The following is a 25,784-nucleotide window of genomic DNA, read 5'->3' on the forward strand; positions in this document are numbered from 1 at the left end:
CCCAATTGCATCATAGTTTGAAATTCTTGTTTTGCTATTTTTAAGCGATCTGGAGCTAACCGACGAGGTTTTGCAACCACAGGTGGACCTTTAGTTATGATATAATGAACGGTGTTATGTTTAACAGGTTGGTTAGGATCTGGTAATCTAGTAACTGAAGGAAATTCTTTTAAAATTTTGTTTTAAATCTTTGAGACATTTGTTTCTGAGATCAGGCACCAATTCAAAGAAATGGAGAAAATCTGCTCCAAGAATGGGTGTACTAACATTTGCTATAAGAAAAGTCCATGTAAACTGTCGTCTTAATTTGAAATCCAAAGAAAGTGTTTTTTGACCATAAACATGAATAGTAGAAGAATTAGCAGCGAAAAGTGTTTGTTGGGACGAATTCCGTTTTTGAGAATTATTTGCTGGAAGTAAGGACACGTCAGAGCCGGTATCGACCAAGAATGAAAGGTTTGTTCTACGGTCACGAACGAACAGGCGACGTGAAACTTGAGGCAAAGAATAAGTCGCCTCTATTCTTTGCTGGTTTCGTTTCCCTGCCATGAACAAGGTTTTGTACATTTGTCATCTCTACACTTTTTCCCAAAACGTCTATGATACCAGCAAACAGAATAATCTCTCCTTTTGGAATTGCTTCTTTCCTTATTGCGATCTCCGCGATTTGGCGAGCGACCACGAGAAAGAGAAATGCGATCAATACGTTTGTTTAATTTTTCTATTTGTTTAAATAATTTATCCTCAAGAGACTGATCGACTGTGCGAGAAACGGCACAAGTCCCTGGGGTTGGATTTACTTCTAAAATTCTGTCGGCAATTTCTGCAGCTTTATCTACAGTTAAATTGGAAACCGCTGCCAAAATAGACTGAACAGTCGAAGGCAAACGTTGAAGGAATAATTCTAACATTAAGTTATCAGGAACATTTAAAGATTCTGCTCGACGTTTCATATTTCTAACCAAATCGGAAGGTTTTCGAGAGCCTAATTCTTCTCCAGATAATAATTGGCGAATTTCTTGCTGAGAAGATTCTCCTGCACGATTTATTAACTCAGTTTTAAGCTTTGCATATGGATCAATAGGGTCTGGTTTCATAAGTAAATCCCGTACTATTGATGCAATATCTGGAGGAAGATGAGCAACTACATAATTATATTTAGTAATGGATTCTGTGATAGGTTTGGGGGTGGCGAGAGCAAAGGTACTTTCACACATAATAAACCATAAAGATGGGTCTGATCGGTTATAAACCGGAATTTGGACGGCATGAACATCAGACATTGTGCAAGGTTTTTAAGCCAAAATAAAAGCAAAAATTTTACTAAAGAAAATGAAATTAAATGATAAGTAGTAAACAGAATTATAAAATGATCTATAATTACTACTCATCTGTGATCCGGAGGACGAAAACCGATGTAATCCATTACTTCTGGTTTGGAGATCTTGAGTGATGGCTTGTAGTCAAAACCGAAAGTGCTTGAGAACTGTTCATACGATTTAACACAGTCCGGGTTACCATTATGGAATTTGAGGATTGGTGGTAAAAACATAACAGGAAAACTCCATAGAGCTTCAGCAGTTTTTGATATAGATGCTTCACTAGCATTTCTGAAAGCAAAACTTTCCTCCTTTCATCTTCTTGCCCAAGTATTTTCTTAATGATAAATACTGACCGAATAGCCAATTGATGGCGACTTTCTGTTTATATAGTTTTAGTAAGTCTCCTATAAAGTGTACCAGTAGTAGCTCTAAGTTTTAGTATATCAATTTTCCCATATCCATTTATTTTCATTCTGTTAAAAGAATGATAGTCATAAGCCATTGGGAAGTAATGGGTCGAATTTTTCAGTTTATTGACGCAAACCATGCCTGCTAGGATGGAGGAATGAAGAAAAATCTATGGCTACCTTCATGCCTACTACAGTTCCATTTCGGTTTACAGCTCAGGCCATGAACAACGCAACTCTTGGTGACGTTTTAAACGATGTCTGCAGACTGGGAAGAAGTTAAGCGCCTAGCAGCTGATTTTCAACGTGCCCAATTAAGTACAACTGTTCAAAGGTAAATAAAATTTTAGAAGAAAGTAAGCTGCATTCTGTGCAAAAACTTATTAGTTCTGTTCGAGAAAAATATAATAAATGTACCTCTTTGTTTCATGGTATGAAATGTGGTTGTTATTAGAAAGGAAAACTAAACTAAATAAAACTAATTTATTGACCTTATTGGAATTTTAAGAACAAGAATTTTTTTCCTCCCTTGTGTTAAACTATACAGATCATTAATTTGGTTTTGTTTTATCATATGGAGCAGCTTTAAATTACTTGTTTACGTTAATGGTCATTTAAAAGATCCACTTTTTTTATTTCTCATAGTGTTAAAAATATATCTATCATGTGTCGCGAGTTGTATATAAATTTTCTACAATGCAATCATATATTTCTTTTTAACAATGAATTTATTTTGGAGTGGCATTAATATTCACAAAAATATTCTTACTAATTTTTAAAACTAAGTTATTAAATGCACAATATATTAAAGCTTGGGATCATACCAGTGACATCTTTTGCTCCTTTTTTTGTTTCATCAGAAAATAGTTATAAACCTTTGAAAAATATATGAACCTGTTCAGCAGTAAACCTATGAGAGGGAAAAACCTAAAAAAATTCTTGAATACTCAGGTCTGTTAGCTGGAGAGAAATATAGAGACCATGCTGTCTTCAACCATTAGTGGTATGGGAGCTACATTGAGTATCAGCTAAGTTGTTTTCACAAACTGCAGCTAAATAAAGGTAAACAGTACAACCTCTGAAATCAAGACATCCTATATCTAGAATGATCTAATGTCAGGACCTTTGGTCCACAGCCAAAAAATAAATCCATAAACGAAAATATATTCTAAAAAATCTGAAAGAATTCAAGCTTTCACATTGTATCAATATGTGTTTGTTAAAATTAAAATTTAAATTTGTTTAAATTTAAAAGCTTGTATTAAGGTTTTTTTTTTTTTTTTTTCTGCTCTCACCGAGCTTGCAATTTAGCACTCTGCTCTTGGACTCATTCTTGCTAATGCAGCTTTTTTTTATCTTTTCAACTTTATTATTAAACATCACTTTCTTCATAATCATGCCACATAAAATTCAACAAGAAAATCACCAAGTTTTTAAATCAACATATTTTTTGAATTCATGATGGACTGTTAAGTGTAAGTAAGTTTTCCTAACAAGATGACCAATATAATTTTATTTTATTTTATTTTATTTTTTTTGTCTTTTTAACTTTATTATTAAACATCATACATATGTCGCAAAAAGTTCAACAGCAAAATCACAAAATTTTTAGAAGCAGTATGCGGTAAAAATATATTTACAGGTGCCCCTTTCGTGAAGATTGGCAATTTTTGGCGGTACATGGACAACAAATTTGTGCAATTCTTAGCAGTGATTTTTGTGGCAAAAATCGCCGCTACAGGAAGCCAAAATATTCAATCAAAGAATTGCACAAACTCGGCATTGCGTACTCCCTTCACTTTGTCCATGTACACATAAATCTGTTTCCACTTAAAAAGTCAAAAGAGCAGCCATTTCTACACTAGAACCAAATAAAAAATATATAATATCAATAAACTACATTTTAAATCAATGAAATAACATAAAAAAGAAAATTCATCTTATAGCAGCTAAGCACTACACAAAGGAAATATCCTTATTTAGAAATTTCCATGTCTTCAGTCAAACAAAATTTCTTAACAGCTACCAGAAACTACCTAAAATTATCTAAATACTGGCGTAGCCACATAAATTAAGAAAAAAAAAAAAAAAAAAAGAGTCAAAAATATCCTCCGTAGTGCAGGTATCCTCCAACGTTCGACTATATACATTTCCTGCGTACAAACAGGACACTTATAATGGCTGCTAAGTAAACCTTCATTTACACACCAGTCAATTAATGATTTTTTTCCCTCTTTCATTATAAATCGTACAGAAACTTCAAATTAATCTTTCGACATTCAGTCATTTTACCATGTAAACCACTAAATAAGCAGCATACTTCCTAACCTACATACAGTACAAAAACAAGCCCTTACACAAATCTTTTCTGATCAGTCAAATTCATAACAATCCCACAACCAATTATGTCATAATAAGGTTTCCATAACATTCAACTTCTCAGGTTACCATACATGAAACAACAACTTTACGATAATCCAAGGGGCATCCTTAAACACAGGCTAACACAGTATGCATTAGAATTTCATGATAGTGTTAAGATATTGCTATTTTTCGGTTAATCTTTGGATTATGGTAACTTGGTGATTTTTTGGCGAAAATTTGGCGACCAACTCTGCTACAACAACCCTCTATTTTTTTTTTCCGCCGCCATTTTGTCTTCACGAAGGAAAGACATGTTTCTTTTCTTTTTAGTTACTCAACACTTTTTAACAATCTGCTAGCCGAATTACACTTATGCTATAAATTTTATGGAACAAAACTGGGTTAATCTTTGGATTATGGTAACTTGGTGATTTTTTGGCGAAAATTTGGCGACCAACTCTGCTACAACAACCCTTTTTTTTTTTTTTCCGCCGCCATTTTGTCTTCACGAAGTAAAGACATGTTTCTTTTCTTTTTATTTACTCAACACTTTTTAACAGTCTGCTAGCCGAATTACACTTATGCTAGAAATTTTATGGAACAAAACTGCTTAATCATGACAAATATTAACTGCAAAATTGGGAAAAAGTGCAGAATCGCAAACTCCTTGCCGCGTTTTCAAAATCGCACATACACAGTAACCATGTACACGTCGACTTATTTTTTCTTAAAAAAACATCCCAGAATTGCAAAAAAAATGGCATTGCGCACACTCTTGACTTTATCCATCTACACTGCTATTTTCTCATAAATTACAAAAATTTGCACGAAAATGCAGGAAAATTTTGTGAATCTTTAAACTCTGTAAAAAGCACATATATGAAATTACCTGATCGCGAAAAAGTATATACCCTATCCAAGGATGAACATTTCCACGTATAATATAAATAAAATATCCAAAAACTTTTACCTCTAAATTATCTATTATAAACGTCACCATCGAATTCATAACAAAATATTAAAAATGGTTACAAATACTTAGTGTCAAATATTTAAATTCTTTCCACGCACATTTACTTCTACTCAAACGTATTCCAAAATACTACAAACATATAACTCTCAAAATCACGATCATTAAATTAAAATATAATGAAATTAAAAAACACTACTTAAAATATAAATAAGCACATACATTAAATTAATAAAAATTAGCTTACAATCCTAATTACTTTAAACTAAATCATTGCTAATAACAATTTTCCAATAATACCGTATTAATTTTTTTACTCCTTACATTTAGAAAAATGCATAAAATAATATCCTCAAATAATTAAAAATACTAACTTACCTAATCTTCTACAGAATCTTGAGTGCATGGCGGATCACAAAATATCCATTTTCACCAGATTTCTTGCACCGCCATTCAAACTTATCTGTAATATCCTTCCTTTCACACAATCTCATTTCATTCCCACATGTTGGACATCCATACTTATCCGCAATTAAGCAATTCTTTTCAATTACACATAAACGGAATAAAAATTTCAGATTTACTTTATATACGGTCATGGGATCCAAATATTAAACAACACTGTTTCACAGAACATAGAATGAAACTAATAGTATAAAGTACAGCAAATATTTTTACAAATTTACCCCTTTTTCCGATTAAAGAACAGTGATTTGTCCATTAATGTCACATGACATATCTCATGATCTCTCATTTCCCTCACACAAAATGATGCGTAATCGGAACTGAGTACTTCTCACATTATTCCCAAAGTCCTAGGTAGTAACCTTTATCGCCTCCAAAATGTCGCCAAACTACCTGTTACCATATTCCAAAGATTAGCCTATTTTTCTCCTTTTCAAGTCATTATATCAATTCTTCATTTTTTTTAGCAAGACAGATGGGTACTATTTCATTAAAGCGGCGTCAGTAAAAAATGAAGGAAAAAATGCTAGAGTAACATGCCAAGTATCGTAGTTTGTGATTTCTAGTTCTCATTTGAAATATTATCACTCGTTACTTTTTTGCAATATTTTGGTATTTTTTTTTTAGTACGATGGATTGCACAATTTGGTCATTACCTAATGACCAAATGTCTGTTATAAGATTCTTTCAAGACAAGGGAATAATTCATAGCAGTAGACTTTGTTTTCCAAATAATCCTATGAAGTTAACTTTTGACTCAAACAAAGCTCCTATATGCCGTTGTTATGTCTGGTGTAAGAAAAAAAAGATTGAGAACCAAAATATGGTTTGAAGATTCGCATCTTTCTTTCCTCAATGCTATTCGTTTTATCTATCTGTGGTATCAAGAATTGAATTTTACTAACTTCAGGTAGAAATCAGCCATAATATAACAATAGATTGGAAAAGCTCTTTTAAAGTCTTTTTACAAAAAGAAAAAACAACATTGGATGTGTTCTTCCAGAATAATGGGTATTCGGGGTTTATGCTGGAAAAACAATGTGGATGGAAGCATTATACTTTCACTGCTGGAAAGGATGTAAAAAAGAGGAATCAAGAAATGCTGGGTATGAACATTTCACTGTGAATCGCAGTTAGGATTTTATAGAACCTGAAACTAGATGTCATATTCAAACTGTGGAGCTGTGCTAGGTGGAGAAATTATATCAGCGCGGCACTGCTCGCCACCATTTAGAATTGTATTTGATAGAATTTATGTGGCATCAGTTACATTCAAAAACTGAACATTTTTCTGTAATGTTGAATGATATTTGTAATTTTATGCCATCTGTTTAGATTGAATTTCGTTTTGCTTTGCTATTTTTTATTTATGTGTAGGGTATTCTAGATTAAAAAATTAAAAAGAAAAATTTAAGAAATTAAAAAAAATTTTTGCGGTAAATCTTTAGATTATGGTAACTTGACGATTTTTTGGCGAAAATTTGGCGACCAACCCTGCTACAGCAACCTGCTAGTTTTGTTTTGGACGCCATTTTGTTTTCACGAAGTAAAGGCGTGTTTTTTTTTTCTTTCTTTTTACTCAACATTTTTTTCCAACAATCTGCTATCGGAATTATGCTTATACTAGAACTTTTATGGAACAAAAATGCTTAATCATGACGAAGATTGGGTGTGAAATTGAGAGAAAATGCAGAATCGCAAACTGCTTGCCACGTTTTTAAGAATTGCACATGCACGGTATCCATGTACACGTCGACCTATTTTCACTTAAAAAAACATCCCATAATTGCACAAAAATGGCATTGAGCACACTCTTGACTTTATCCATGTACACATTGACCTACTTTTACTTAAAAAGTCAAAGAAAATTGACACACATCCAATTCTTCTTACTCTTGTAAAAAGCGTCAAACAAATAAGTGGACGATTCTGCACTTTAGCAGCGAAATTGTTTCTAAGTGCTTATTAGCTAAAATTACGATCGTAATTTTCCGGAAAATGTCACATGACATGTCTCGTGATCTCTCCTTTCTCTGAGACAAAATAATGTGATTGGAACTGTGTACTTCTCAGATTATTGCTGAAGTCCTAGCTAGTAACCTTTATCGCCTTACCAAAATGTCGCCAAACTACTTGTTACCATATTCTAAAGATTAGCCAAATTTGCTTTTTACAAAACTAATTTCTTTTTAGTCTATTGAACCCTATTATTATTTCTATAATTTTATACTCGGCAACAATTAGTGGAAAAAAAAAGAAGCATCTCATTTTAACTGACTCCGCTATCTAACAGAATAGTACCGACAGATGACTTACACAACTTGTTTTTCTTAACGTTATTTTCTTCTCTTATTACAGACCTTTTTGTTTATTAGAACAACATATTATTTTATCCCCCCCAATGATCAAACGTAAGTGATACTTTAACTTAAATCTCATTGATATTTAAAACATACGGTTGGCTGGAGGTCATGTGCAGGCCACATCAGATTTTTTTTTTTTTAGTGTTGTGACGAGGTCACATTGAATTAATTATTTACTACGTTACAGCAATATTTAGATATTTGCATCAGATTCCTTTGGTGACAGTTTCATTTTTTCACCAACTTGTGTTGTAAGGTGAGGAACAGATTTCATCAGACAACTGTTGTAAGCGGAGGAAAGTATTGCATCAGACAACTGTTGTAAGCAGAGGAAAGTATTGCGTCAGACAACTAGCGTCTTCACTTCTGTTTCCCTAGGTAGCTGAAGGTATTTTGCGATTGTTTGCCTTCTGACGCTGGATCTTTTTTCATTGGCAGCAAAATTTAACTGTGGAACTTTATAAAAGGTGGTATTTTTTTGTCCAAGAGGAGAAGGAGGAGACTGTGAAGGTGCGAGATGGAGATGCTTCATAGAGAAAGACAGTAAGAGTGGGGTAAAATGCACACTTTTGGGAGTTTATTGTGCAAGCTTTCTTTGGTCTCCCAGTGTGTATGAAGGAAGCGAGTTTCTTTCTCTTTGATGTTGTAGCTGCAAAATTTAAGCTAATCTCCTTTTTCCCGGGCTTGGTATTTTCGCCCGGCATCCCGATGAAGAGTACCTGCATGTGTTTGAGCTGAAATACACCAAGTCTTCGGAGGGCTGTGTGGAAGAATTGATCTATCCTTTTTTTTCGTTCTGAGTGAGGAGGCCTCATATCGTCATGTGACATACCGAATTAAAAAAAAAGGGAATATCTCTTCAGTATTGTTAGTATCCAATAAAGCAAGAATTAAATCTGTTTTCACGTGTTTGTCACTCTCTCATCACGGCGGGCTATAGACCTGGATCTTGTCCTGGGGTAAGTTGCCACTATATTCCTGTTTATCATAACATGTGACATATACGTTTGCCACCACAACCAACGAAATAAAACATTACCACAAGCGTACATGTGAATTTTTTTCTCTTCACTAAAAATGACTGTAATTTTTCTTATTATTTTATATTATTATATTTTTCTTATTATTTCTTTATTATTTATGTTATTAATACCTGTTTCTATAAATTAATGGTACTTTCATATTAACGCAACCACCTTGAGGCAAACTGACTGTTTTTTACAAATGAAAAGACAAATTATTTATTAGCTGCAAGTTGGCAATTTTCATGACATTTTTAAAAATTTTTCAATAGACATAAATGTTATTGATATTTATTATATATCAATCCAACAAATATTATAAACAGACCTAAAGGAAAATTAACTCAAAAATTTTTAAATACAAATTTTAATTTTTAAATAAGATTATATGATGCATTAAAAAATAAAACACATTTTTCATAAATCTTAATTCTGTTAGTGCTATACATATCAATTTGTTTTTGCTAAAAATAAAATCTGAAACTTGCACAAATATGGTGTACTGGCTATCTATTAACCCCTTAAGGCACACATTAAATTCTAATTTTTGATCAAAAAATCACCTATTTTTTTTTCTTGCATAATCATATATATGCATAACAGCCAGGGTTAGCTTCAAATCGAAATCTCGGTGGTGCAACGTTTGGTTGATTTATACTAATTTGATACCAATTCCTTGCTATATCCAAAATCTCGTTGTCATTATCTTCCGATTCACTTCCATCACTCAAGAAATCATCACTCTCATCGCTGAAACTGTCTGATAAATTGGCATATTCAAAATTGTCATCGTCAAAGTCGCTCATTATCAGATAACTTTTTTTAAATTACAAAAACACTTAGTAATATAATTTGCAGTTAACTGCTTACTTTTATTATATTTACGTAATAAAAATGGATATACTACCTTTTCCACACCAAACGACTACTTTATAGCAAAGAATTCCTAGCAAACTTACAGCTAATCATCAAATTGCGCCATGTGGTTTACACAAGAAAAATGCTGAATAGTGGTGCCATCTATGTCAAATAAGTTTAATTATAATCTAGCCTATTTATTTTTACTGGAACGGATGGCATGTGCAAATTTGCCGGAAACTTTCGCCCGTGTGAGACACGGGCAAATGCGTTAAGGGGTTAAATGCATCTCATCATTGTTCCCTTTAGCAGTTTCGTGATAAAATGCTGTATTCCTGCAAAACTTTTCCTGTAATTTCTTCCTGCTGGCAAATTTCATAAACTATGTTTTAAAATTGAAGATAAAATATATCACAGACTTCCTATAAATATTAAAAAAAAAAAAAAAGAATACAATAAAAAGAATGCATACTGATATGGCAATTTTGCTTGACTGAAGGATTGCTAAGAGCATGGTTACCTGAAGAATATTTATGTATGTGATTGCTAGAGTTAAATACATTCTGGGAATATTTGGCAACTTCTACTAAGGTGGCTGTGATAATACTTAAATCCCAAATTAATTATGTTCTTGTAGATCGTTTTAACTTCAATAAATTTATCTATCTAAATTCTTGTATCTTTTAGAACTGATTGTGCTTGCTTTTAAAGTTTTTTCTCCTTTTTGTCATTTCTAGAATTTGACATGTTATATTTTTGTGTCTACAGGCTTTCTGAAAGGAACTGTATAGAAATTGTAAAGAAGCTTATTGAATTGAAGCTGATTAATGTTATATTTACTAATGATGGAAAAGAATATTTAACACCTGCTCGTCTTTTAAAAGAAATCAAAGATGAACTTATTGTACATGGAGGTTAGTTTAAAATTTTAAGTATGCATTGTATTTTAAAAGTCATTTCCATCAAATTTAGCTTAGCGTGTTTTATAGCCTACTGATTATTTTATGTGTAGTCTATGTTATATAAATGGAGCTTTCTGATTATTCGCACCTCTTCATTAAAAAGGTATGATCATCATCACGAGTGACCAGACAGTCCATTGTGAGTCAATGCCTTCCTTTGAAGATTTCTCCATAATGATTCTTTGGTTATTTTCAACCTCTAGTTCCTCTCATTAAGTGCTAGAAAATCTTAACTCTACTGAATCAGCCCAACTCAACCATAGTCTTTCCTGCTTTCAGGTTCCAGTGGGTTTTAAAAGCAATACTTATTTTAACAGCATTGCCATTTAACATTTAGATCCATCCAATTCGTTTTGTTAATTTTTATATATTTTATGATATCAGGTTGTTTAGATACAGGATGTTTGTTTTTAAACTGATGCTAGTGAGAGCTATTTGTAGCTCTATCTATTGCCTGAAATGTCACCAAATTTGGTGAGGGGAAAGATGGGAAAAAAAGGTTATGTGAAGAAACAATAGTTTTGAAACTTGCTAATAGGGAAAATGTAGTGCTTTTCTATTCTACACAACTGAGAATTTGCATGAAAAATGGGTAAAATTTGAAAATGCAAATGCACAGTTACATAAACAACAGTAATTCAGTCTATGAAAATAAGGGAAAACTCCACTGGCATTCCAAATGTTAGCTAGGTTCAACATGCCTCTCACTTTACTTCGGCACGCAGTACGTGTGAATGTGTTTCATCTTCCTCAGTCAAATGCAACTGCCACTCTTTTTGAGTTTAGAAGTGGTAACAACTTATGCAAAAAAGGCCTGATTCAGAAGTTTGCATAAACAGAATCCTTATTAGTTTGATTTTGGTAGAAGGCAGAAACTGGTGCTTGAACAGAGAATTGCTGATGTTGCGACTGCAATCATTGATGGTACTTATGGAACCATTGCTGGTAATAGTACCGGGGAATAGTGGAAGAGTTGGATTTGAATTTTTAAATGGTATGTCAAAATCCTTCAGAAAGTTCTTCACTTTTACACATACCAGGTAAACCATGTGCAATAAAACACAATGGGATAAATGAGTAACATTTGCTTTGACATTTATCGCCAATATGGAAGTCAACACTTTGCCATGGAGAGTTCTTTGGGGAGATGAGGCCCATTTTCACCTAAATGAGACTCTGTTAACATTCAGAATTCTCAAATTTGAGCATTCGATCAATTCCATACGGCTCAGGAAATCGCACTGCATTGACCAAAAGTCATGGTTTGGTGTGGCTTTGCACCAGATTTCATCAGCAGATCATTCTTTTTTGAGAACATTGTTCTAACACATATCTATAATTGGTACCACACACAGTTATCATGATTACTGACTGGTTATGTCATTCCACAATTTCAGCAAAAGCAGTTACTATATCAGGTAACATTTATGTAGATATGAGCACCACTGCACATTGGTTTAACGGTACAGCGGTTGTTGTGTGGTCACTTTGTAGGAGAAAGTTTCTATATTTCAGGATACCCTTTGGCAAAAATTGGCGATTTTTTTCAGGCATCATTCCAATTTATGTACAACACCCTCCCAAGTAAAATAGTGTCCAAAATATAATTAAAACATAAAACAATTATAATCTCAATAAACTCCATTTTAAATCAAAATAAAACAAGGAAATAACATAAAAAGGAAAATACATGTTATCTAATCTATGGAGTACAAAAAGGAAATATTGACTTACCTTAGTTAGAAATTTCTGTATCTTCCCTGTGTGGTGCACAGAATTCCTTAACAGCATCCAAAAACTATTTAAAATTAACTGAACAGTACTAGAATCTGTATACCGTTGTCGCCACAGAAATTCGAAAAAGCAGAAATCAAAAATATCCTCCATACTGCCGTACTGTTGGTGACATTTTTTTGAAAATCCCTTTTTATTACACCCCACGTATTTTTCATAGTGTTGATATGAGCTCTGGTTTCCAAATCCTTAAATGCACTGAGATATGAATTTGAATCTTCAATGAAGCCATTTGAATCTTCAATTACACACCAGTCAGTCAGTGTTTTCTTTTCCAAATCGTTCAGAAACTTCAGGTTAATCTTACCACCGGCGGCCATTTTATGGTGTAAAGCACAAAATAAGCAATGTACTTCCTAACCAACATCCAATGCAGAACTAAAGCCTGAGAAATATTTCCCAACAATAAGAAATCACCACAATTATACATTGCAACCAGTTGCGTCATAATAGGGTTTCCAAAAAATTCACCGTAAAATACTCAGGTAATCATAAAAGAAACAACAATTTGGTGAAAAATGAAACAACTTGGCAATATTCCGAGGGTTGCTTTTTCCCCACTCAAGTGGCCCATTATTCCCTGGATCTAACCCCATGTGACCGTGGGTTATTTAAAGCTCAACCTGTATCTCTGTGAGGTCCTGATCTTGATAACCATAAAAGGCAACATATCATGGGTGTGTTAAGCACTCCTGGTGATATGTAGTGTTTGGCCGTTGAGAATGTTGTGTACAGAATGCAGAGAGGTATGTACCCTCAACAAGGAAGGACTTTTATTGAGTAAAATTCTATTGTGCTTTAAAATATCATCTCTGTAACCATGTGGGACCGTTCATTTACTGCTTTAAAGCAGTGTTGCACTGAAATTTCTCAGCTGTGGAAATTAAAACAGTATCCCATTTTTCCCTATTGGCAACTTTTTGAAACTTATTTTTTCCTCACAAAATCTTTTCTTTCATGTGATCTTTAGTCCTCCAACCAAATTTGGTGGCATTCCATGATTTGACTTAGATCGCTTTGACACATCTAAATGTTTAAATCATAGTACAACTTGCACATTAGAGTTACAGAGATGGGGGGTATCAAGACTATTGAAAATCAATTCCCAAATCTGGAATTTTTTACCTAATAATGTTGCACACTTCATCCTTCTTTGTGACTTGTTTGTATATTTCTTTGTGACTTGTATGTAGTCTTGTTTGTATATTGTCATTAGAATATGCATCTGGAGAAAAATAAAATGAAATTTTGAATTCCTATTTTTCTGAATGATTGATATCCCTTTTTCATTATCTAATGTTACTTACCAATTGAGTTTCCCAAATTTACAAATTATTATATCAATTTCTTGATTACTCAATTCAATACTGTTATGTTATCAGAACTGTATTCAGAAATGTGTGTATGTATGTACGTGCATATATGTGTGTATACATGCATACATGAACACATGCATCCATTTCTGAATCCAATCCTGATAATACAAGACTTACCCTTAATTCTTTATGTAACATCTAGCTTACGTTCAACCCCCCCCATGCTTAACTGTCTAAATTTTAGTATTTTAGCTTTGTTCTAGATGTGTTTATGGCACAAAGTGAATCAAGTTGAGTGTGCATATTACACTGTAGATGTATTGCATTTTTGGAAAATGGAATGTAAGAATTCATGGAGTTTTGTTTTGAGATAATAAAGAGTACATTATTAGAAGAAAATTTCTGTCATTTTAGTATGCTTTGAAGTTGATTCATCTACTACTATTTTCATTCATTGTTTTTTTTTTTTTTTTTTTTCCCCCTTAAGTCCATTTAGTAATGGAATTGTTTTTTCTTAGTCCATTACTAATGGACTTAGAAAAAACAATTTCAACAGAAACATTTTACTTTAAAAATAAATAGAAATATTGGTTATAACTTTAAAAAATCGTTTATAACTCCTGAATTCATGCCTGTCCTTCTCTAAGAAACAAACAACAAACACTTTGACAGAGGTTAAGACTGACAGAGGTCAGGACCGGCGTCGCGTATGTGTGGCATGCTTTTAAACCAGTAAGAGTGGAACGCGATGCAACGATTCCACTCTTACCAGCCCAGCGTAGCGTATACATGAAGAGTTTCGATCAATCTCTTCAGCCTAGCATCGCATATACATAACTTGAAAACGGTACAATTTTTTAAAATCTTTTAAATGCCGCTAGATGGTGCTAAATGTTAACAGTTTTCGCATCAGTTAACTCATGTGGCTTTCTGATCTTCATGTATGAGCATCAGTGTCTGTTCTGTGCTTCTGGTTTTGATGGATTTATTGATGTAATCAAACTGGGAATCAGAGCTCTTTAAGTTAAAGGGACATGGGCATGTTTGTTTATTTCGCTAGGAATTTTTTTTTTTTTTTTTTGTTGTTGTTGTTGTCTTTGTTTTTATTCTTTGCATTTTTCATTATAAGAATGAGGGGAAATACATCTAGCTCAATGTTTTAAAAAGTACCTGATAAGGTAAAGTGTCCAATAGCAGAACTAAGTATTTAAACATGTGTTCAAAAAATTCTATCCTGTTGAACTTTGTGTATGAGGGTGACAAACGTGGGTGCTGTCGTAAAAATTATTACTACAGGGGAAGGTGATCACCGAATTTCAAAATGGCAGTGTTAAGGAACTGAAGGATGCTGTCTTCTGAAAGAAGTACTGTCTCAAAATGGAGGAGAAAGAAAAATATATGTTATAAAGATTAAAGTCTTCACATAATCGGGGTACAGAACGTCTTTGAAACTAAAAGCCCAATTTTTTTAGTAAAGGCAAGAAAATTTGCCAGTTATAAATTAATAAAATAGTGGGAAGAAACTATACTTAATAATTGAAAGGGAAAAGAAACAATATCTTTGTACATATTTACATTAAATTTCTTATCATAGCCATTCACCTATTACCTCCAATTAAGGTTTAAGTAATAATTATATCATTATAGATGAAAAATTTTTAAAAAAGGGAAGTTTATACTAGCTTTCTTTTTAGAGTTATAAAAATTTTGAATAGATGTGTTTTGTTCTCTAAGAGAATTTTGATTAAATAATTGATTTCTTATAAATATTCAACTTTGTTGCAAATATTTTTTATTCTAAAGAGCTGAGTATGTGTGGTATTTAGTATTACTCTTTTGGAGATATTGAAGTGCCAATGGATGAGTTTAACAGTAGGGAAATCAAAATCTCTTCTTTTGTCATAAATTTTGATATCTTTAAAATTGATAACTTGCAAATCAAGGTAATTAATATCTCCTCATTGAAATTTATTTTTATCGAGTTTCAAACATGAGGGATAAATATGATCGAATTCTATTTTATTGAAGTTGTTGATTGCAATAATATCATCCATGTATCTGTAGATGTTAGAGTAATGTGAATTGTACTTGAGATAACTGTTGTTGAAAATGAAATTCCTTGGTGAAAAGGTAGAAATTACAGTTCGCTGAACTAGTGTTTGTCCCTATTGGGATACTATTCATTTGTTTAAAAAGAGCGTTATTAAAAGCAATGTAGTTATTAAAAAGAATTCTTTTTAAAAATAGCTGCCATTCTTCTTGGGATTTAACCATAATAATTTGGAAATAAATCTGGTAGAGTTAAAAGACTGTCAAAGATTTCTTGTAACAGAAGAGCTGTGTATAAATTCTCAAACTTGTAACAGAAAATATTTTCAATTTTTATAGTGTAAAGCACTTCTAAAATGTGTTATTACTTATTATCCTGTTGAAATTGTAGTCATGCATCTTTAATAAAGTAGAGAACTTTTTAAAATATTTTAGCAAAATGGTAGTCTATTTCTTTCATGTAATTTCTAGTCCCATTAGCTGTAAACCAAAATTTGACTGTTGTTTTGTGAAATTGGGGCAATGCATAAAGGTTGTAGAATCTGTTGTAAAATTCATTTGTGGTAAGTTTAAGTCTTTGGTAAATTGCAGTCTTTGCAGGATATTCACCATAGTTTTAAGTTTATGATAGGTAACTGCTCCATGGAGTTTTTTTTTTTTGATCAGATTATAGTAGAAAACTTTTCAAATGACACTAAAGTTGTTACTGGCTTTGTAATAGTTCAGTCTTCATAATGGTGAAAATTCTTCAATAACTTTCTTGTCTAAATCTTGTTTATTATGTGTTCTTTGATATACATCTTTTGAGGTTGCTGAGCATTGCTTCTTTCCATTCTAGGTAAGTCGTGGTAGGTAAGTTAGTTTTGTAGCTGGAGAAGACTATGAAAAAATCTAGATTTTTTTCGAATTGTTGGATGCAGAATTTTTTGCTAACTTTGTAAGTGGGTCAAAATTTGGTGTCGAGATTCATAAATTGCCTTAAAGTTCTATCTTCTATATTTTTTAAATTTCCTGTAATAATATGTTGGTGATGTTGATCTATATAAGGGCTGTATTCTGTGAGTTTGCAATTTCAGTTATATATAACTTAAATATATAGTCATTCTCTGGATAATTTAAGAAGCATATTTTTGTGCTTGAAATAACAATCTTAGTCATGTGTGTATGTATGTATATTTTAGTGTATTCATTATGAGTCTCTTTTATATTTGTGAATGCTTAAACTGAATTTCTGCTCGTATCAGTAACAAAAATAGCAAAGTTATATCTTTCATTTTGACTTTTCTTATCTATTACTTTTTCATTTTTTTCTTTCTTGTAGTTTTCCTTCTCAGAAGTTGGAGCTCAAAGTAAGATGCTATTACTAGTGTCTCTTGGAGAGCAAACCCCATAGTTTGTGTTTGCTGTGTGTTGTGACCAGTGAGGCTGGAAAGAAGGGTCATATTAATTGAGTGACAAGATACTATCCTGCACACACTGCTTTTTGGCCTCTACTTCAGTTTGGATTAGGAGGCATTTCGCTACCTCTACTAGTATCAGTTGATCACTTGCTCTTAAGATCAATGGTTTAGGGATAAGATTTCAAGAATTTCTGCTTTCAGCAAAGCTGATTGTGTGCTTCATACTGCACATAGACCTAGTTAGCCCTGGTGCAAGAATATGATCCTCTTGTTAAACTCCAGGGATGGTTAGGGTCACCAGGTTTGAATCTTTATTTTCCTTTGAAGTGGATAAACCTGATATCACATCTGGGACAAAAAAAAAAAAAAAAAAAAAAACTGAGGACTTGCGCAAATAAAACGGTAATGTTATTTAAAGTAGCTCACATTCCTCACTTTATAGTTATTAGCACTTGTTCTGGTGAACTGCAAAACATATCTCCATTTTTAACTGCTTAACTAAAAATATGAAATGTTTATAATCTGGGGCATCCTTATAGAAAAACCATCTTATTGACAATATCTGCTTATTGTGCTTACAAAAGTAGGACAAGTAAATGTCTCTGTCTCAGCATGCAAGACTTTGAACTTCTGTCGAGGCATTATCTCTGAATTAAATCTTTTGTCCATTTCAGAAAAGTACTTTGGGAAACATTATGTAATGAGCATATCATTGCTTTATACTGCCATTCATTTCTAAGTTATGCTAGACGAAGTTCTTAATTTATACTCATGCAGTAATCTAGAAACTTTAGGAGAATTTATTGATGTATGGAATTTTTTAGTTCTGAAATTAGACTACTACTCCTCCTGAAGACTAAATATAAACTTAAGGAACCATGGGTATGAATTTCTTTATTGCTGAGTTCCCAGACATACAGGAATAAAAATGTAATGAACTGGTAAAGTCTGCTGTTGAACTAGCCAGTAGATTCAGTCCTTTTAGAAATGTCAGCACCATCATAAAACTCAAAATCCTAAATGTGTGGCAATTACTCTGGGGTGATTAGCTAAATAACAAACTGAGAACTGTAAAGCATAGAGTGGTATACTGGAAAGTGGCTAAGAATGAGAAATTGTTTTCACTATCTAATTACTTATAATTATTTATTGAAAAGTGAATCTATTTGCTCAAGTTGTGATGCTTTTCTGTCAGTGTGACTTATTTTAGTGGAATATTTTAGTTTTAACCTATTTTATGTGAAGCGTTTTAATCAATATCAGATATCTATTGACCTTTTAATCAATCACGATACTGATATTAATATTTTTCAGTATCTAAAATAAACTGGGTATTATTTCTTGATCTGAAGTGGTTTTTAAAGTAGTTTAACCCTCTGACTGCTCTATTTGTGGACCGAAATAGTTTCAAAAATTGTGTAATTTTTTTTTTTTTTTTTTTCAAATTTTAAATCTATATATATTGGAGAATTGAAAAATGCATTTTTCTTTCTAGAAAATATTTTTTATATAGATTTTTATCATGAGAAACTAAGTTGCCAGAAATACCAATTTTTAAACGTTATCACCAAAAAAAATTTTTTTTAAGTAAATTTCAGTCGAATTACAGTTAATTTCTATTTATTGCATAATATAAAAGGTAGAATTATAAAATTTAAGAAAATATAAACCACTGAGGAAAAATACATTAAAAATGCAGTTTAGTATGATAGAGTTCAAAACAGGGTTCAAGGCAAAGTCCAACTTCACAGTTTTTGCACGAGATTCAATAAATCTAATTAATAATCAATTTAATTATTAATCTAATCAAAAATCTAATTAATAATTCAATAATTTAATTAAATAATCAAGATAATCGCTGAATGTTTTCGAGTGGCCATTTCTGTAAGAAAAAAGCGGCAAAATGTCGTGTTTGAGCGGTAATACCACGTGCCTTCAAACATCCCAATTTAGCGGACAACTAACGATATTTGTTGTCCAAAATGTAAACTAAACGTCTAATACTGTATATAATTTATTTCAGTGGTCAAATGGGGAAAAAGCGGAATGCGCTCATCAATAAAGGAAAAAAAACACATGCTCGCGGAAATCGTGGGATGAGCAGATTTTGCTACATTTGAGTTGCCCGTGGAAATCGCGGGATAAGCAGCCAGAGTGTTAATATATTTTAAATATTTTTATGGATAAGGAATGTATTTTATGTGTTTTTTACATATTGGGATTTTACCTTATATTATATCTGAAATCATCATGTAAATTTCATTTATGTCTTCATCATGGCATGAAGCAGAGTTCATTACTGTATTTCCTTAGTTCACATTGTAATTTTGTTCTGGTCCATCTGTATCATAGCAGTAATTGTCTTCGATGTATGACTTTAGTTGCTATTTAGAATTTACCCAATTTTGAACAAGGAGACATAATTTAACCATGTGTTGGTGGGTATGATAGCCTTTCACATTATGCACCAGAAAAAAACCCACAAACCCATAATTAATTAACACAGGGGAATATATTGTAAATGAATATGAATTAAACCACACTTTTTGCTAAATTTTTTTAACAAGTTATTTAAGTGCTATTGCATTTTATTGCAGAAATAATAAAACATCTATTTTCAAATATAAACTGTTATCTGCGTTAGCAGCATCACGAGTGTTGTTTGTTCATGCCTTCCTCATTTTTTGTTTACCCCAGTTTCTTCTGCCATAGTCGATATATATAGCATCTCAAGTTTTTCCCAGGTCCTCTTATGGGTGCATAGGAGTTTTAAAAGGGTTATTCTTGTTTTCAGCACATCATTTTCATGTTCTTAAACTATACAGGATATCTATTTCACAGTTAATTTTGATAAACATAACTGGCAGGTTTAAACCCTGTAAGTGTATAATAGCACTATTGAAATATTATTTATGAAGTCCTGTATTCTGGCTAAGCTCATAGTTGATTCCTGTGTCATTAGATCATTCCCATGTCTGTTTATTAACTTGTCCAGTATTTATATTTTCTCTTTTTAAAACTTACTTCCTAATCAAATCCTGATAAGAATGTCATGCTAAAGGAAACATCTTAATTACAATTAATTAGTGATAATAACTTACAGTTAATTGGTAGCCTGAATATCGCATGAAAGAATGGAGCAATGTATTGCCAAAATTAATTTTGATTATTAAGATTTAGTCTGAGTAGTAGAACATTGACTTGATACTGTAATTGAATGTACAGATTTGGCTAAAATAATGTCTAAAACAGACTATATCTGTTCAGAGAATGGTAATGTAAATAAAGATTCTGAAGTTCATAAGTTAAAACATTATAGTACAGATTTTGTTACTTTTACCACAATTCAAAAAGCTTTTAAATTTGTAAATTGCTTGTAAAAACACTCTTTGATGAAAGATTCTTCTTATCTAAGCATTTTATACTGCTTCTGTTTTGTTAAGCAAGGCATCACTATTATAAATTCTAAGTACAGTTCTTTTCTTCTGAGCATTTAATTCTCCTTCCATCTTGTTCAGCATTTACAGTTTAGTAGGGTGGGCCATTATTTTCCACGAACATAAAACTGATGAGCTTACAGTATTAGGATAGTTCAACTTTGGGAAATTTAATCTCATTTCTGTATTAATTGTAATTGCATTATAATGTCCTCTTTTCTCTCTCTCTCTTTATTTTCTTTATTATTATTATTATTATTATTTGTATTCTATAAACCATAAGGCCATTTCAGGGAAGAACAGTGCCATTTATATATCATTAGCTTTCAATATATTTATGATACAGTCTGCCTTGCCAGGGGCGTTCCTAGCAGGAGTGCAGCACATAAACGTATGTGGTCAGTGAAAATCAGGGATGGCCGGACTGTCCCGATACCACACCTAAATATTTGAAATTCATTCAGTTCTTTGTAAGTACTTATCATATGTAAGTACTTTTTATACAATTTGTCATATGTAAGTACTTAGTAAGTATGAAATAAAAATTTTATTAATCATTGAGTATATTTTTTTAATTTGGGGGTGGCAATCTTAGGAAAGCACGTGGGTGGCCAATTTCCTAGGAATGGCCCTGCCGCTTGCTATTTTTTCCCTCCTGCTAATTTAATGAAACTAGATTTTTGTCTTCAATAAACAATTTCATCCCCCTATTCTTATCCTCTTTTATGTTCTATAAACTACTGAAAATATCTTCTGTGAGCAGGTGTTAATATGACCCATCATATTTATCATTAAGCAAACAGACCTGTTTTATGTAGTTATTGCATGGCCATGCATTTTGTATTTGTTTGCTCCTCTTTTACCATGTCACTCTTCATTGCATGACCCCAAGACAGTTGAAATATGTGCCCATCTTTATAGCTTATCTGTGTTAGCCCTTGGTGGGCAATCATTGTGTTTCATTATGTGGCTGTATCTGCCATCCTGTTAGCTTCTCATGCTCAAACTACTGGTCAGTTTCTTAAAATCTTACTCTTTTTTGTACATTTCATTTCAGGTTGCCTATTTGTTGACTTTTGCTTATTGATATATCCTCCTTTGGAAAAATATTTGAAGTTTGTGCTGACATTGAACTTTGTGTGGTAATTTCTGTTTAAGTGATAGTATTAAAACATGCAGCTTTTTATTTATTTATTTTTTTTTTTTATTTTTTTTTTTCTTATATACAATGTCATGTTATTTTTTGCAACTTGACCATAATTTACTTATCAGTGTGTGAGTTATTTAAGGGGAGTAAATGTCTATTAAATAAATTGGGAATTTCCAAACAAGGGTAGCAGTGCAACTTTCCTTTCCAAAATGCACTGAAACTTCTCATGACATTCACCTTCTATGGGTAATTAGTATTTCAGAAACATAAATGAACGTCAGTATTGATTATTACTTCCAAAAGGCAACCATCTTTCCAGAAGATCAAAGTTATATGAAACTACTGACGGTCATCGTAGGAGGTTTCACTGTATTTAAGAGAAGTAATAAATTTTATGGAAATGAGATTTGAATTTTTGAATATGTCACAGCATCAAATGCAAAATTTTTTTGAATAACTTACTGTACTAAATAATTTGTCTAAAAAAACCACAGCAATTTTTATCTCTTTTTATTGTGTATGCATTATGCTGTATGACAATTATATGCTTTTATTTGCATGAAATTTATATATATATTTTGATATTTTTCAAACATAATAATTAAATTCTTGTAGGCCGAGTAAATTTGGTTGACCTTGCTCAAATCATAGGAGTTGATTATAACCATGTAGAAGCGAAAGCCAGTGATTATGCTAAAAATGAACCTGAAGTTCGACTTATTTTGGGACAACTTATTACAAAGTAATTATTTCATTTTAACCAAAATTAATATATATATATATATATATATATATATTACATCATTAATTTAATATTTTTTTCCCATGTAGTGAATATTTGGATCATATTGCCGAAGAGGTAAATGAAAAATTACACCAGATTGGAGAAATATCTATTACAGAAATAACAAAGCTATATGATTTACCCGGTGACTTCCTAGAAGAGGTATGGACTTATTATTATGAAATTTTTCTTAATCTTCTGTTGTTTGTTAAAATAAAATTGTGAAAGAAAGATTGTCTCTCTCATTTAATTTATTGTATATACAAATTACTTCTGTTAAAGTCGTAAAATTTGCTGAATTGAAAAAAAATTTATAATAATAATAATAAACTGTGCCATATAAAATCACAATAGTTAAATAGTGAAATACATGTTGTTTTGTATTTCTAAATCAAATATATATATATTATATAGAGTATATATATTATATATAGTATATATATATATTATATATATAATTAAAGACATAAGTAAGAAATTTAGAACTAATTTTTTTATTGAAATTTCAATTTTTGATCTTTGTGAAAAATTAGTTCTAAATTTCTTACTTTATGTCTTTAATGATAATTCTGCAGCTTAATGTTTAAAAATACTAGGCATGTTTAAATTTTGTTTTCAAAAGAATTGTGTTGTAATTATATATATATGTATATGTTGTGGAGGCTGATGTTGCAGCAGAGAAGGTGACTTATAGAGAGATAATGCTTGGTGTCTAAAAGATGTTAGCAGTCATGATGATTTTAATACATTTTATTTTATCCTTGAGAAGCAAAGTCTTAATATGAATTATACATAATAATACACTAAATGAACCATGCTTAATGGGAGCCAGGGGCGTAGCTAGAGTTTCCAGCGTCCAGAGACAACTAAAGAATTTGCACCTTTTTCTGTGTGCCAAGATTGGAAAACATTTCATTAAAAATTTCGTAGCATCAATTTGGCGCCCCTTGGATGCTGCGCCCAGGGACAGATGTCCCCCTTGCCCCACCCTAGCTATGCCACTGATAGGAGCAATCTTCAGACACATTCTTGATTATATTTTTGTGTATTCAGCATCTAATGAAACTGCGATTGGTGAAAGAGAGAGTTAAGTGAATAAATGTTTGCAGGACAGCAAACAGGAGCAGGAATGTGATGTGTCTATGATGAAAGTTGATTGTATGGAATTCGAATTTTAGTCCTTAATTCTTTTGTTGACTGCTAAAAGTTTCGATTCTCAAATCCAAAGGGATTTAAAATCATTATTGGTTGAAACATGTATATAAGATCCTGTGTCATTATTTGTTATGTAAGAATCATATAACTTGTATAAATTAGAAAATGACCCAGTTTATAAATTTATTATAAGCACTTATTTTTAAAACAGAAAGGGGATCTAGCCAAAATAAAATGGAAAGTTAAGGGATTATTGCAAATTCAAGTTAGAATTTTGCCTTTCATATTTTTACCTCACATATTTATGCAAGGGGATTCAACAGTATGTGGCAAAAAATTTAAAGACAGGTAGAGATGGCTGAAGTAAACAGATTTTGTAACAGAACATGTGTGCCGAAATGGCACATTGAGGTGTGGTACAGGGTGCTATTGCGTGGTAGCTTAAAGTCTTGTGCTGGCATAAATTGTTATCCCTCATGCAGATTTCATGTGGTATGCATCACTGTGGGAACACTAAGCTCACCAATATGCATTTTATTTCTGAGGTTGCAGATTAAAATGGAGCACCTGCTCAGACGAAATGCTTGGGAAACTTTCTCTGCACCTCCTTTGGGTAGCTTCTCCATTTGCAATGCCATAGATAAAATGGATGCAAGTAAACTACATAATTTTTGGGGAACTACATTGCAGTTTATTTTCAGTTTCAAGAATTTGTTAACTTTGTTAATTTGTTAACTTTGTAGAAGGTTTTTTTTAATTTTTTTATTATTATTCTATGTATGTTTATTTTTAATAGGGAAAATCTTCATGAATGATTTTACTTTGTATTTTTGCCATTTTTCCTTGCTTTGAAGAGGACCAGAGTTTTCGGGTGAACTGTTAAGATTAAAAAAATATATTGGAAAAGGTTCATCAGCTAATTCTGGATATAAAAAAGCAAGGATTTTCTTTTGGAAGAGGAGTTCTGATAAATTTCGACATACCCTCCTCCTTGAAGACATTATGTTGGAATTTATTGGATTGATCTTTTTTCATGTTATTTTTTTTTTACATTATTTATTTTTGTTTTTTCTTATAATGGTTTATTTTAATTTTTCTTTCAACATTTTCAGAATTCTAATTCTGCATTTACAGGTGTTTTTTTTTTTAATTTATTTAAATTTCAGTTTTTGGTTTTTGTGCTCTAAATTTCTTTATGTATTTACTGATAAATTTTAAGTGGAAGAATGCATGAAAATGCTTGAAATGATTTTATATTTTGCTTTATTTTTATTTTAATTTTGTGTGTGTGTGTGTGTTTATATATATATAAATATGTAAAATATAAAAAAAATACAACGGCTTTGCTCTACACGAATACACAACCTCCAATTAATTTTCCGCAATTTAAAATCTCCCCCCCCAGACCAGTACCTTTGAGAACATTCTAGCCTATTATGTAACCGCTACTATAAATAACGAATGCGCACCATTTTGCGGACAGAAGCTTGCCTCTCCTCCTGTGCTATACATCTCACTGCTGCTTAATCTATCTTTCCTTTTTTTAGAATTAATTATGACACAGAAAGTTTAAATTCAATCATACTTAGTTTAAATCGCTATTGAATGTGTAGTTTGGAAAATTTCATGTGAAGTAAAGCATGATCAACGGTGAAAATTGAATTAAAGCTATGGAATAAAGATGTGCACTTTAAAGCTAAATTATCTTTTCTCATCATTTGGATTTTGCCTTACCACTCTGTAAAAGCAATGCCTGCACTTTGATGCCAAGCTTCCTCACGACTGCTGGAAAATATCAGATATATATATATATATACTGTGTTTACTTGGGTAGTCGTCACCCTCGCATAATACTCACATCCCCGTTTTGAAGTGGAAAAATTCGCCAAAAGTGTATGTTAGTGTGTACTAGATTTCCCTGCACCAAGACCACGAAAAATTGACAAAAAAAAGTGTGACTGTTATG

At 32.0% G+C, this 25,784-nt stretch overlaps 1 protein-coding gene across 1 annotated transcript in view; it reads left to right on the forward strand.

Moving 5' to 3' along the window:
• Positions 1 to 1,960: 1,960 nt before the first annotated feature.
• Ufl1 (UFM1 specific ligase 1) overlaps positions 1,961 to 25,784 on the forward strand; it is a 63,174-nt gene continuing 39,350 nt past the window's right edge. The window contains exons 1-4 of the mRNA XM_085817622.1: positions 1,961 to 2,063; positions 10,540 to 10,685; positions 22,495 to 22,621; positions 22,711 to 22,825. Of these exons, the coding sequence (XP_085673748.1) occupies positions 1,987 to 2,063; positions 10,540 to 10,685; positions 22,495 to 22,621; positions 22,711 to 22,825 (465 nt within the window). The 5' untranslated portion in view covers positions 1,961 to 1,986. The remainder of the gene's footprint in view (positions 2,064 to 10,539; positions 10,686 to 22,494; positions 22,622 to 22,710; positions 22,826 to 25,784) is intronic.

This window comes from Stegodyphus dumicola, chromosome 5, assembly GCF_044657685.1.
Source record: "Stegodyphus dumicola isolate Sdum_Otavi_A_Nest chromosome 5, ASM4465768v1".
In the NCBI taxonomy this organism is placed as follows: domain Eukaryota; kingdom Metazoa; phylum Arthropoda; class Arachnida; order Araneae; family Eresidae; genus Stegodyphus; species Stegodyphus dumicola.